Source organism: Pteropus vampyrus, unplaced genomic scaffold (assembly GCF_000151845.1).
Source record: "Pteropus vampyrus isolate Shadow unplaced genomic scaffold, Pvam_2.0 Scaffold96, whole genome shotgun sequence".
In the NCBI taxonomy this organism is placed as follows: Eukaryota; Metazoa; Chordata; class Mammalia; order Chiroptera; family Pteropodidae; genus Pteropus; species Pteropus vampyrus.
Window position 1 is genome coordinate 1,836,018 of NW_011888877.1, and position 14,409 is coordinate 1,850,426.

General features: G+C 34.2%; 1 protein-coding gene across 1 annotated transcript in view; it reads left to right on the plus strand.

Annotated features, from left to right (window-relative positions):
• Positions 1-814: 814 nt before the first annotated feature.
• Positions 815-14,409, plus strand: part of MALRD1 (MAM and LDL receptor class A domain containing 1) — a 520,465-nt gene continuing 506,870 nt past the window's right edge. Inside the window, 4 exon segments of the mRNA XM_023533144.1 lie at positions 815-994; positions 1,431-1,602; positions 13,030-13,122; positions 13,125-13,169. Coding sequence (XP_023388912.1) covers positions 815-994; positions 1,431-1,602; positions 13,030-13,122; positions 13,125-13,169 — 490 coding nt within the window.

The following is a 14,409-nucleotide window of genomic DNA, read 5'->3' on the forward strand; positions in this document are numbered from 1 at the left end:
CTGTGCATTCTGACTATGCATCTGAAATCATGTGTTTCACTTGTAAAAGCAGATGAAGATAAATTGACAGAAGAGTGAATGGACTATAGAAAAAAAGAATGCCACACTTGGTGATAGGATATTTGAATTCCAGCTTCTAACACCGGCGTATTATGTTTCCTCCTATATATCCCTTAACTTTCTTGATTCTCAGTTATGTCATTTGTAAAATAATGATCTCCAATGTCCTTTCAACTTTTAAAATCCTATCGTTCTCAATTTATCTAAACAAGCAATGTGAAATGTTTATTCAATAATAAAGGAGAAGAATTTCATTCTCAGAGAGCAATTCTGCTAATTAGGCCTGAAATATTTACGTAACCACAACAATGTTCTGAATTACATGAATATGATTAAGTAATCATAGGAATTAATACAGAACATTTCTATGTCACATAACTCTATTGTGTTTTTTCCTATTTATGTGCCTGTCATTTTTTTAAAAAAATTTCTTTTAGGATGATCATAAAGGCTTCAAATGTTCCAACTCGATGTACGTGGGGCAATTAACATCCATGTTTATCTAGATAGAGAAGTAGTGCATATAGCTCAAGTTAATTATTTTCTAAAGACACTCCACTGAAAGAGTAAATGAACTGCCTTGGGGGTCGTTCCTTAGAGTTGTAGAGAGTTAGCAATAGTATCCAGTCATAAGAGGCAAACCTGAAAAAGGAAGAATAGTAGAGGAGAAAAAGAATGTTTCTGATTACGGCCTCACCTGTTATAGCTGCCTGACCTGTAATAGACATCAAGGAATGCCTTCTGCCTGGCCGCAATGGTGGCATTCCCGAAGAACGAAGCTTTTCGTGTCCTTTGGCTCTCTTATGTTTCTTTCTTTACACTGGTTCAGCAAGGAACAGAGGAAGCCTTTCAGTGTGGCAATGGGGTCTCCGTCCCCCTTGACGGTGTGTGTGACTTCACAGATCAGTTGAGGACGAGAGTGATGAGCAGCAAAGTCAGTTCTATTTCTCTGTCTCTTCTGACTTTGGCAGACCTTTTACACCAGGGGCTATGAGTGGTCCAGGGAGATTCAACTGGATACCTTGCCCTGCAGAGATTTCATTTATAAGCCTGTAGTGTAAATTAGAAACTAAAACACTCGTCATTAAAGAGATAGGTTCATAAATAAAAAGTTACTCTAAACAATATCAAATTGCTAAGGTTCTAACAGGATGGAATGTATTTTAAAATAGTTTTTACTGATTACACAGAAGGAGTGATAGGCACACATGTTCCTTTTAATGTGATATTAGTGAGGCAAAATTCAAAAGAGGCGTGTGACTGCAGTTTTAAAATGCTGTGATAGAAATTAAGAGCTTAAGTTTGAATTCGGTATGAACATATTTGAAATGAATTTGGGACGGGTGAGTAGACTTTATTTTAGCCGATAGGATGGTACCGCCAAGCGAATCGGTCCTGGTGTGCACCTGGAGCACACCTCTGCCTTCTATTCTTTGATTCTGAATGGAGGAAAGAGAACCAGCTTCAGAGATTTGGATCTTAGAGAAACCATCTACTTTTTGTGTGATCTTGAACCTCCACTTTATTATAAGAGGTCGTACAGTGAGATAAACCAGCTCTCAAACGTGGGGAATGCTCCATTGCTTACGGGCGTTTTATTACTAAAAAGGCAACTGTTCACCAAGGGAAGACATGATAAAGAAACGTACATGTCTGTAGTTTCTATTGCAATATGACATCCTGGAAGAACACTGCGTTTCACCAGTGGAACTAATGCCATTCTTACCTACAATCACCTTTCAAAAATAATACTTTCATAAAATTAAATGAGTTCATTGTTGGTTTGTGGTAACTATCGACTCAGTTACCTGGAGGCATTAATTCTAGTATTTTAGAGTATTTTACTCGAATGTATTTTCTATTTTTATTCACATGCCATATTAATTAGTGTTGACAAAATTCTTCATTTTCTTCTGCTGAAAAAAGGTCCTACATATTAATTTTGCTGTTGTTGGCCTTCTATTTACACATTCAGCTGTTCTTACATTAAAACAAGAAAAGCGATTACTGAAAAATATCTTCTCTGTCAAAGAAAACAGGCTAATTATTTTTCTCCCATACTTTGGGATTGCTATCATGCAGTTAGTAACTATTAAATACACAGAAAAGGATTCATTAATATTTGTCCAGTTTCCCCAAAGAGGCCGACTGTGGGTGTGCTGCCCTTTCTGTGGCCTGTCTGGTAAAGCCCACGCTGACTTCTCTGGTGACGGGTGAAGAGGAACTAGTCGGCTGGTTTGCCAAGGAGTGCAAATTCCCTTCCTTATTAATCTCTCTGAAGCTTCCTTGGTGTGCTTGCTGGGATAACACGCGTGGTCCTGCTTCAGGGAAAAGGTTAACATGCACGAAGGAGAGAGTCGCTCAGCAGGAAAGGTCTCAGCCGCATGAAAGATTCTAATCACCTGCAGCCTTGGAGGACAGCGAAGGAACAGCTCTGTCGAATAAACAGGTTCCGTTTCGAAAGTTACGTTGGGATATGCCCTTCTGGCTTTTTCACTTTTCATTTTCATTTCTGAGATGTTTCCGCTTCGGCGTTTTATTTAAAATGTGGACCATAACCTATAGTGGATAAAATTGGAATCACTTTAAATATGAGTTTCTTTTGTACATCTCACGAGGGAGAAAATACTGCGAAGGAATAATAATGGCTGAGCAGTTTCCTTCATGAAAATTTGGGATGCTACACTTACAGATGAGATTTTTTGAAAAGCGAACTTGTTAATGATGTTAGTCACATTTTGAAAAAAAAAAAGAAATCACTCTGTGCCCCCTCTTTAACATATGTGACTTTTAAAGAAAATTAATATGTTCGCCTTTCTTAATGAAATTGGCATAGTTGAATTTGAATTTCAGATGCAGCAGATTCTATTCAGAGGTTTTGGGGAATTTTCTTATTTTACATAATGAACTCATTTTAAGAATATTCGAACCTGTTAACAGTTGTTTTTTGTTTGTTTGTTTGTTTGTTTTAAGATAGTAGGTTTAGGAAGACAGAATTTTCCCAATGGGATAAATTCTATTTACACACGCTATTGAGCACTTAATATATAATGAGCAAGAAAAATAATTTGTAGATGTAACAACTATTTGGTCCTAGTGTTGACAGGAATCCCTCTGTATTAGAATTTATGGACATCCCGAGCCAGGGTAAATGTCGTGGTATTAATCTGGATGGTTTTTTATTAAATCATGCTCTAAGTGTTATATTGTCTGCTTCCAAGCCGATTCTCCATTTCCTGGTCTTCTTCATTCTCTGTTATTTTTATTTATTGATTTTAATGTCAGGGCCAATTCTAAGCGCAGAAATAGTCCATATTCTCTCCTAGCAACTGCTCCAAATTATTTGATGTATAAAAGCTTTACTTTGCTTGATTTTTAACAATACAGTTGTATTACCTATGTTGCTATCACTTAATCCAAATCAACCAGAAGTTTACAAAATGTAACGCTGATACAGTGTTGAGATACATCCCACGCATCAGATTCCTATCACTGGAGTGATTCCAGAATATATTCTTAGATAATTACTTTTGCATACCTGAAGTTAGTATTAAAATTAGCTGTTATATTCACTTTTAGAGCCAAATTTACTCCAAATTTACTGTGACTCAAAAGAAGGAAAAATATATTCAGTTAATCAAATATTTTTCCCTTACCTACATGGCAACTTTAAGAATTTTTCTATTTATTATTTTTATAAGAATATAGAAATCTATTTTTATACTTTGGTTTTATGGGATATATCATGCAGATTTGACATTCTACCCAATTTCTTTTACAAACTTTTTGAATTTAGAAACAATTTTTTTTCAAAATGTATTTACTTCATATAAATTTAAACTTAAGTGTAAAATATGTGAAAATTACCATAGAGATGCATTCTCAAAAACTGAGAGGTGATAGAGTTTGATAAGATATTAAGTAAAACCTTATTTCTTCAATAGAATGACATAAATATCAACTCTTTTAAAAAGTAATTGGTTCACTGAAGTACTCAAAGCTAAAGCATCAACAGAATGAAATGTGAGACTTCGTGTGCAACATTTATCTTACTATATAGTACCTTGGACGCAAAAAAAATTATGCACATTTTCATGAAACAACTAATAAAAAATATTTAAAAATCCTATTTACCATAGCAGCATATCTTAGTTTGAGCTACTATAACAAATACAGTAGTCTGAGTGGCTTAAACACAAATATTTATTTCTCACAGTTCCAGAAGCTGGGAAGTTCAAGATCGAGGTGTGGGCAGATTTGGTGTCTGGTGAGGGAGGGCTCTCTTCCTGGTTTGCAAACAGCTCTCTGCTTGTCACTTCCTCACAGGGCAGAGAGAGGGAGAGGTCCTTTCGAGTGTCTCTTACAAGGGCACTAATTCCATCCTCAGGACTTCATCCTCATGACCCAATCACATCTCGAAGGTCTCACCTTCAAATAACACCTCATGGGAGATTAGGGCTTCAACATGGATTTGGGAGGGATACAAATATTCAGTCCATAGCACAACAGAATTATATGTGTAAGAAATGTAATAATAAATATGTCAAGCCTAGCTGAAGAAAATTAAAATTTTTTTCACAGACTCCAGTCTTGGCCTGAATGGGTGCTATGGTTTTGAGTCCTATGATATTTACCCTAATTTCGTATAACAATTTAAGCACACTGAATTAGATGCTCAGTGAAAAATAGCAAAATATCTTTTTTGTTTATTGTGTTGAGTAGACTCATAAGTATCATTGTGCTTTAATGTCTCTGAGGATCTTCTGGTCTTTTCTCGTGTGTAGTCACAACTTCAGAACCATTACGTCACAGAGGAGAAAAGCCCTCAAGCTCCTCAAAGTCAAAGCCACATTCTGTAAATGTGAAGGAGGCGAGACTCTAAGCCAAGAGGTTAATAGCTCAAGGTTATGTAGCTAATTAATGGTGACCCAAAACTCAAACTGGGGTTCTTATTTGTCTCATGTTTGAAATATGAGTAAGCTGAGGCTTTAGAACAATGATTACAAAATCTATTTTTCATGCATTGGACAACTTTAGAGGATATTATAAAATATATTGTTTCTAAATAGAATTCTTCGTTAGTTACTGATGTCAGAATATGTACCTAAATTTCTTTCAAATGTTTCCGTTAAGTAAAATTTGGATATAGGTGACTTTTTTTTTAAATCTATACCTTATTGTCACCCCAAATACTTTTATATCTGTTATGTGTGATTTGCACAATCGCAGACTACTCTTTTGAGGTGAACTGGAAAAAGAGGTACCTATGAGGATAGAATAGAAAATATCCTGAAGAATGGAATGAATAGAAAAGCAAGATGAAATGGATAGCAATGCAGATTTCATGAAGACGATGGTAGAATAAAACCTGAGTCCATAACACTGTGCACTGGTTTCAGTGTTTATGTTGAAAGGCTTATGAGGTATGCCTAAGAACAACTGGTAGAGACAAAGCCCAAGGTGGTAGAAGGTAAGACTTAGGGAGAGGGGAGTCAAGAATGCTGGAATCACAAACTCAAGAAGACTTGGAATATTTTAACCAAGATTATAAATCTTTGTGTGCACAGAAAATGAATTGACAAACTCCTTGTTAAAACTTTTGCTAATGGAAAGTCTGAAAGTTTTCCAACAAGCAAGGGATAACACATGGAAATTAGAAGTACCTGCTTGGACTCATAATAAAATAGCATGAAAGTCTGTTTAGAATTTTACCATTTTATTTTAAAGTAAACCTTTACAAAGGTTTTTTTTTTACTGTTTCCATACTAACTTTCTTTTTCTTCAAACACCATTCTTCTTGCAAGAGAGCTAATCTTAATCTTACTCCAAAGGATGGGCTTCAGAGAAACTTTGAACTGGGCTTTTTTTTAATATGTGTACTTATTAGATTTGAAAACAATCTTCATAAAGTACTTTTTATGTCACATAACACTATCAGGAACTCGTCATTCTTGGCAGTGTTGAATGACTTGGATACTGTTGTGCAGAACGTGTAACATAAATCATTTCCTTCATAGATTTTGCTGTCTGAAATTGTTTCACAGTTGTGGAATATTTTTGTTCATAATGGGCAGTGGAAACGTGAAAGAAAAGATGAACCATATGCAATGTGGCTTATTCTTTCATCTTTGAGTATGTGAAAACATGAAAGCAGCAAATTGGAGCATTCTCGATGCATTCTGAAAACTGGATGGACAATGAGTCTTTCTCCTAAGGAAGAGATTAAAACTTTGCTGGAATTTTACAGGGTTTCTATCATAATTCCAAGAAAAGAAGCCATGTAACAAACGAGGTGAACCTAATGGAGCCACGGGTCTTGATGAGACTTTAAGAAAATATAAATAAACAGGCCTTTACGAAATGATGCCATCTCTCTAGAGATGCAAACCATTTCTTCAATATTTTGAAGACTCATAAAAAATCAAAATAGGGTAAGGAATTTATCTAGTTGTCCCCATTTCCTAGAAGATTGATTAACATGTACAGTCACTAAATATGAGATAGACTGACTGATTACTGTTTTACTGAATGAATGATTGGAGGAATTTTCAGCTGCACTATTTTCTTTTACCGTGGCATTAAATAAAACTGCTCAGTCTTGCAATGGAGCCTGCTTTGGTTTCGTGGTTCAAGTGTGCATGTTGATATCATCCGAGAAGGTATTCAGTCTGTGAGCTCCCTTTGAAAATTTCAAAAATGCCTTAGTGACATGAGATGGTGAACTGTTTCTTCCACAAGCTGAATGTCTTCTGAAGACAATTGGTATATAACTAGAACTCTTGCTGTGCTTGTCATCCAACGTGCCATTTCTGTTTGTCAATAAACATCATTTCTATATGTGCATGTTGACACTAAAAGCTTGACTAGGAATCCTGAGAGAAGGTTTGCATTCTGTTGTCAATCAAATTTATGAAAGCAAGGACCTTGAATCATAGCTTTAAATAAGTTTTCATCAAAGAAATAGGAATAGAATATAATGTTCTCTACTACCCAGAAATGTGACTTTTCAGTGAATAAGTTTTGAAATGCTTGATTGAGTTTGGAAAAGAAGTTTTAATTTTTGAGAGAGATTGAAAACCTATTTAGGAAAAAAAAAAAATGACTGGAGTTCATCTGTACCTGAATTAGTTTACTTGATGGAAAAGTTTGTTCATGCAAGAGATATAATTTTCTTTTCAGGGCCCTGTATTCATCATTATAGAAACTACTAAAAAAGCTGTAAGATCTTCTGGCAAAACTGCTATTCTGAAATAGAGAATTATATGTAAACAACTATGCAACATTTATAACATGTGTATTGTTCAGATTAGAGTGAACACCACACTTTATCTGTATTTCTGCAGAAATCATCAGACACTTACAAACACCATAGATCTCCTTTGAAGGGTACTAATCCTAAACAACATCGAACGTAAAACATGGTTGGGTAATCTTTTTCTCATTGACATAGATACCATCTATGACACAATTACTGCCAAAGATGTTGTCCATGACTTGAGGATAAAGATAACTATATGACAAGAATCCAACCTACATAATATTGGTTAATTCTAGTGTGGGCTGTAGAAGTGCTAATTCTATTTGCTAATACATGCCTTTGTGAATTAGGGTTTTCCCGTTTCTATCTCAATGAAAATATTAAAATTAATTCAGTGTGAACGATTATAAAAATTTCCTGATAAAATTAATTAATATTTTCAAATTGCCAGGCCAAATAATGGCAATCTTTGATTGAAATTTGCTTTTGAGAATAATTAAATTTCACTTTTGTTTAAATAGAATATTTGGATTCATTTAATCATTTATAGGAACTGGCCATTATTTTTTGCTGTTAATGAGAGTAAAGGAGATAATTCTATGTGAAACTATTTTTCTGTTACCTACACAAAGGAAATAATTTTCTAAATGGTAAAATGAATTATATGAAAACTTTTGTGATTATGTAAGAGACTACTTTCCTTAAAAAGAAAACACTTAACAAACTTAGAATAAAGTGAAACTACCTCAACACAATCAAGGCTATGTATGAAAAACCCACAGTTACCATCTTATTCAATGGTGAAAGACAGAAAGCTTTCCTCTAAGATCGGGAATAATGCCCTCTTTCATTACTTCTATCAACATAGTACTAGAAGTCCTAGCCAGAGTAACTTGAAAATAAAAATTAATTAAAAAAGCATTAAAATTGGAAATTAACAAGTAAAATTATCTCTGTTCGTGGAGAACGTGATCTTAAATGTAGAAAACTCTAAAGATTCTATTGAAAAAGAGCAAATTTAGCCATTTTAAAATACAAAATCAACACATAAAAATCAGTTGCATTTCTATACTCTAACAATGAACAATCATAAAAGGAAATTAAGTGAACAATTCTATTTACAATAGCATCAAATAGAATGAGATACTTAGTAATAAACATAACCAAGGAGACAAAATACATGTACATGGAAAACTAGGAATTGTTGCTGAAAGAAATTAAAGACACACATAAGTGGAAAGACATCTCATGTTCATGAATTAGAAGAATTAATATTTTTTACATGTCAATACTACCCAAAGCAATCCACATTTAATGTAACCCCTATCAAAGTTCCGATAATATTTTTTGCTAATAATTAATTCCATCCTAAAATGTATATGGAATCCTAAGGGATCCCAAATAACAAAACAATTTTGAAAAAGAACCAGATTATAGCCCCAACCTCCCTGATATCAAAACTTATCACAAAGCTACAGTAGTTAAAAGAGTGTGAAATTGGCATAAATATAGACATGTAGGCCAATGGAATAGAATAAAGAGCCTAGAAATAAACTCCCTCAGATATGGTTGAATGATTTTCAACACAGGTGCCAAGATCATTCAATTGGGAAAAAACAGTCTTTTCAACAAATAGTGTTTTAAAAGTTGGATATCCACATGCAAACAGATTGAAGTTGGATCCTAACCTTAAACCATGTACAAAATTAACTCAAAATGAATTAAAGACCTAAATGTAAAAAAGCCAAAACTATAAATTTCTTGGAAGAAAACATAAAATGAAAAAGTTTCATTCAATAATGGACACTATCAGAATAAAAAAGCAATCAATAGAATGGGAGGAAATATTTGTAAGTCATATATCTGATAAGACATTGATATACAGAATATATAAAGAACTCCTACAACTCAACAACATAAGAACAACCTTATTTAAAAAATGGACAAAAGATTGAATATACATTTCTCAAAGATACACAAATGTCCAATAAGCACAGGAAAAGATGTTCAACATCACTAATCATTAGGGAAATGTAAGTCAAAATCACAATGAGATACCACCTCCCATTCATTAGGATGACTATTATAAAGAAACAAACAAATAAAACTCCAGAAAATAAAAAGTGTTGAAAAAGTGTTGATGTTGAGAAATTGGAACACTTGCACATTGTCAGTGGGAATGTAAAATCTTATAGCTTCTGTGGAGACGGTATGGCAATTTCTCAAAACCTTAAAAATAGAATTTCCATGTGATACAGCAATTCTACTTCTGGAGATATATCCAAAAGAAATAAAAGCATAGAATCCAACCAATATTTGTATATTCATGTTCATAGCAGCCTTATTCACAGTAGCTGACAGATAAAAGACACTCAAGTGTTTTTCAACAGATGAATGAATAAACAAAATGTGGTACATACATGCAATGGAATATTGTTCAGACTCAAAAAGGAAAGAAATTCTGACACATACTATGGCATTATACTTGAGGACATTGTATTAAGTGAAATAAACCAGTCACAAAAGGACAAATAAGGTTTGATTTCATCTATGTGAGGTATCTAGAGTAGTCAGATTCATAGAAACAGAAAGTAGAATGGTGGTTCCATGGGCTGGGGGGAGCAGGGAACAAGGAGTTAGTATTTAACAGGTATGGAATTAAAAAGTTCTGAGAATGGATGGTGATGATGGTCTCATAGCAATATGAATGTACTTATCACAGAACAAGACGCTTAAAAGTGATTAAAATGTAAATTATTTGCCATGTGTATTTTCTCATAACTTAAAGAGTAAGATTTATGATTAAGGAAAGATTACAGCTGTGCCTTGTAGAACTTTAAAGGGAAAGTAGATATGCATTATTGATACGGCCCAGGCAAAATTGTGAAATAAGTGGTGTGCTTTTAATACCTTCTACCTCTCCATTTCTAGATTTCCCCCAATTCTTATATCTTCTCTGTCTTCTAAGAACTTTACATTGTGATGATCTACCCATACCATTCTTTACCAAGTTAATCCTGAATTCTGCACCAATTTTCTCACTATTACTGCTACAAAAACTTTATTCTATTCCTTCCCATTTCTTCAGAAGCATGCCCTAAGTTAACTGTCTCTTGGGAATATACTTTAATATTTTTGTTCCCATTATGGTGTTAATGATTTAATCTATGAGAGACTCAGTACATTTTAATGAGAGAATCAGGCACCGTGGAAGCCATTTCAGGAGATAACTGGGCCTTCCAAGAAATCGTGAATTGCAACACGGAGACACCCTCCGTCTTAGACTACACTGTGTCTGACCTTTGGGATCATAAAATTGAAAACAAATAATGAGTTCCACAAGCTCAGAAAGCCCAGGAACAGGGATGCTACTGATAAGTTCCTGCATACGATTCCTCATTGTTCCATACACTGTTAATACAATTTAATGATGGCTGGGGTAGCAGAAATCTACATGGAGGCAGATTTTAATATAGCAAATCATTTCAATGACCCTAGATATGTGGCACACGGAATTAAAAGGTAAATTAGCCACGATTCAAAGGAAATTTGTTCAAGTGGTTTAAAGTATACGATTCTCTAATCGGGAGAAAATGAATACTTAGAAAATTTTCTGATGCATTTTTGAAGAAGGCAGTAGTTATTAGAAGTTCATGATTGCCTTTTTAATAAGAATTAGTTGAAAATATATAATCTTTAGATTCATTTTGTAACAAAAAGACCCCCTATTGAGACTATTTAGAGGGGAAAATGTTTTGTTTAGCTATTTTTATAGTTCTAGCACTTCCAGAAATCATCATCATTATCCTTGTGTATTAAAAAGAGCAAAGAACATTGCAAACAGATGCCAGGTAATTTCTTGGTCTTTAAAAAACATTTGACACCCATGTGCATATGTGTGTACATTTCATATACATCATTGCTGAAATATGGTTATAAAAATGGTTTTGAATGTTTTATAATCACGAAATAGATCATTGTAAAAATTGCCAAGAACTAAAGAAAACTTGAAAATGATACACATATGCAGATACATGCATAGCTAATTGAATGACATGAATTCATTTATATAGTCTAAGAACTGTGTCATTTAGTTCATTTTTTATTCAACCTGAGTCCCTGGACCACTAAGGGTCCATAAGGTAATAACTGGGATATTTTGGCTATTTTAAATGTTTCAAAGGCCTCATGGAGATTCTAAATTTAGCCATGGTGCAATGCATAGACTAACCAACTTTCTTTGCTTTGGGGTGGGATGGCATCAGTTCTGTCTGGAAATACTGGTGTCCTCACTCTGATAAACTTATACTTCTAGGTCTTGGTAAAAATGGGACGGTGGATTAACAATTGGGCCTTAGAATAGAGCTTTAAGAGGTCATGTTTTGGTGTCAGAAAGACCTGGGTTCCAGTCCTGACCCCAGCACTCACTAGCACAAACTATCTCAATAGGTTGTGACTCTTGAGATTTTTGCTACTGTTATTGAATACAGCTGGTGTGTAAAATATTTCAAAATAAGAGACTTAGGAATAAAATTAAAATAGATCATCGGTCATAATGTGGGCTTAATGTTGTTTAAAAATGACATTTTAAAATCAGCTTTCAGTACTCATGCTGATGATCTCAAGAACACAAACTAGATATAGTATTCTTAAATAATATTTTGTCCAAATGTGATTACAGCAAAATGATGTTTTTGTGACTGGGTGGCCAAGTACTAACAACCACCACAGCTACTTGTTTATGGCAAACGTAACCGGTCGGGCAAACACAAACTTGCCAAAGGAAAGTCTCCACACTCGCTAAGGACGACAACCCAGGTGGGGTGATTTATGGTTGAGGTTATCTATCTATCTATCTATCTATCTATCTATCTATCTATCTATCTATCTATCTATCTATCTATCTATCTACCTACCTACCTATCTATCTATCTATCTATTCATTCATTTATTTATTTACAGAGTGACAATTGCAGATGTTAAATAATGGAATAAAGCCTTTACTTGGAGAGCGATGGTGAACAACCAAGTGTCCAAATCTTGCTTTTCCCAAGCCTCTCCCTCCCCTACCCCCAACACACAGAGTCAGAAAATGCCTTTGCTGCAGTAAAAGCACTCAGAATTTCAAGAACGTCGATGTTCAACAGGGAGGAGCTATGCTTAATTCTAGATGTGGTTGGTTGAGTTTCAATCAGAGGGGCCTCTGCGATTTTAGTCTGTCCGAACCTTAAAAGGCAGAATGGCAGGAATATTGAGGTTGAATTGAAGATGTAACCTTAATAATAACTCCTCATATTTTATGGTGTCTATGAGCTGTAAGATATTGTTATGTACATTATGTAAGTAGATCCTCATAGCAATTGTTTGAGGGAGATAGAGCAGGATGTCATTATTCTAATCTTACTGTAGCTTGCTGTGGTTGAATGGTTTAGCTAAGGCACTTATTTAATAAGAGACAAAACCAGGTCCTCGGTCTTCTGACCTCATGTGGCATTCTTCTATCTGGCTACACTGGTTTTTGTGTGCTGATTTATTAGAATGTCGTGTGCAAAGAAGCTTTGCATTAATGAAGTAGACCTAAATGTGAAAAATAATTTCTTATGTCAGCCTACATTTGTCATTTGTTGCTAAGCTCTCTTTTTCTGCTATTGTCTTATTTCTTAAGAAACCAAATGGGGCTGCGAAAGCTAATTTCTTTTTTCTCTCATTAGGCTTGAATTATGAAAGATGTGACATTGAGAATGGGCTCTGTAATATGACACAAGATCAGAGTTTGTGACTTGGTTGGATAAAGGCAAATGGGATGATGGTCTTTCACCTCCATTTTATGATCTCAGCAGTGCTATATTTGGTAACTGCTTTGAATTCCTTCCTTCCTTCCTTCCTTCTTCCTTCCTTCCTTCCTTCTTCCTTCCTGCCTTTTTGTCAAGTGGCTGATTATGAAAGTAGACTCTTGGATGATATTTAGATATGCATAATTATGGTATCTAGTTTTATTTATTCCTTAACCATTTTCAAGATATTCGTGATTCTACAATGTCAGATTAGATTTTCATAACTGGCTTCCTGGTATCCTGAAGATCTATCTAGACAAAAATTGAAATTTTCTATATATTTTGACTCTTTATGGAAATTGTAAAATTTAAATATGATAATAGTACATAGGTGAGTTCATAAAATTCCTTTGTTTTTGGCTAGACTTTTCTCAGGCTGAAAGCTCTACGAGGCTGCTCACTAGCCTTTGAGGTGCCTCTGTAGCCAGACATTTACTCATTTCTTTATTTCTCAAACAACCTAATGAATTACATTAATTCACCATTTTGTACCATGTAATTAAGATATTTTAGTGAGCAAAAGTCGACTTTAGGCCTACCCTCATCGGATGGACTTATATGTGATATAAAAACAGGTAATGCTGAAGGCTGGGGATTTTTTATAAAAATGATGCTCCTCTTAAATAAATATGATTAAATGTCACATATAAGTATTTCCTTGGAGATAATTTAAAACAAACTAGTGTTTAAAGCATTTGATGTTAATTGTTTGGAAATGTTAGCATAAATACTGCACATGTGGTTTAGAAGCTCGGCTCTGCCTCTTGCTCGCTGTTTGATTTTGAGCAATTTACCTTTTTAAGCCTTGGTTTTCTTACCTTTACAAAGGGGAATAATGATGTTTAGTTCATAGGATAATCAATTTAAGAGCTAACTGAGATGTTCCTAAAACTTGCCGTAAAATATTCAACTCTCAGAAAAGTTGATATTTAGTACATTTCTGAATAATTTTAGTGTTTCTAACTTTAACTTTTATATAAGTAAAATGGAGTTTGTTATTTGGCTTGGATTTGATGTCAAAAATACTTCCTAAAAATTATTTTGTTGGAATCTTGTATTTATTTAAAAATTCTTATTTCATGATATTAATACAAATTTTGATTAAATTACTTTTGAAATAATTTGCCAATATTCCAAAATAATATGTTTCAACATGTAATCAGTGCTTTGAGAAGTTTTCAGAGCTAAGTTTGAAAATCTGTTAGAACATTAAAAACATCCTGTGTCAATATTTGAAGTCTACTAAAGCTTGGGGCA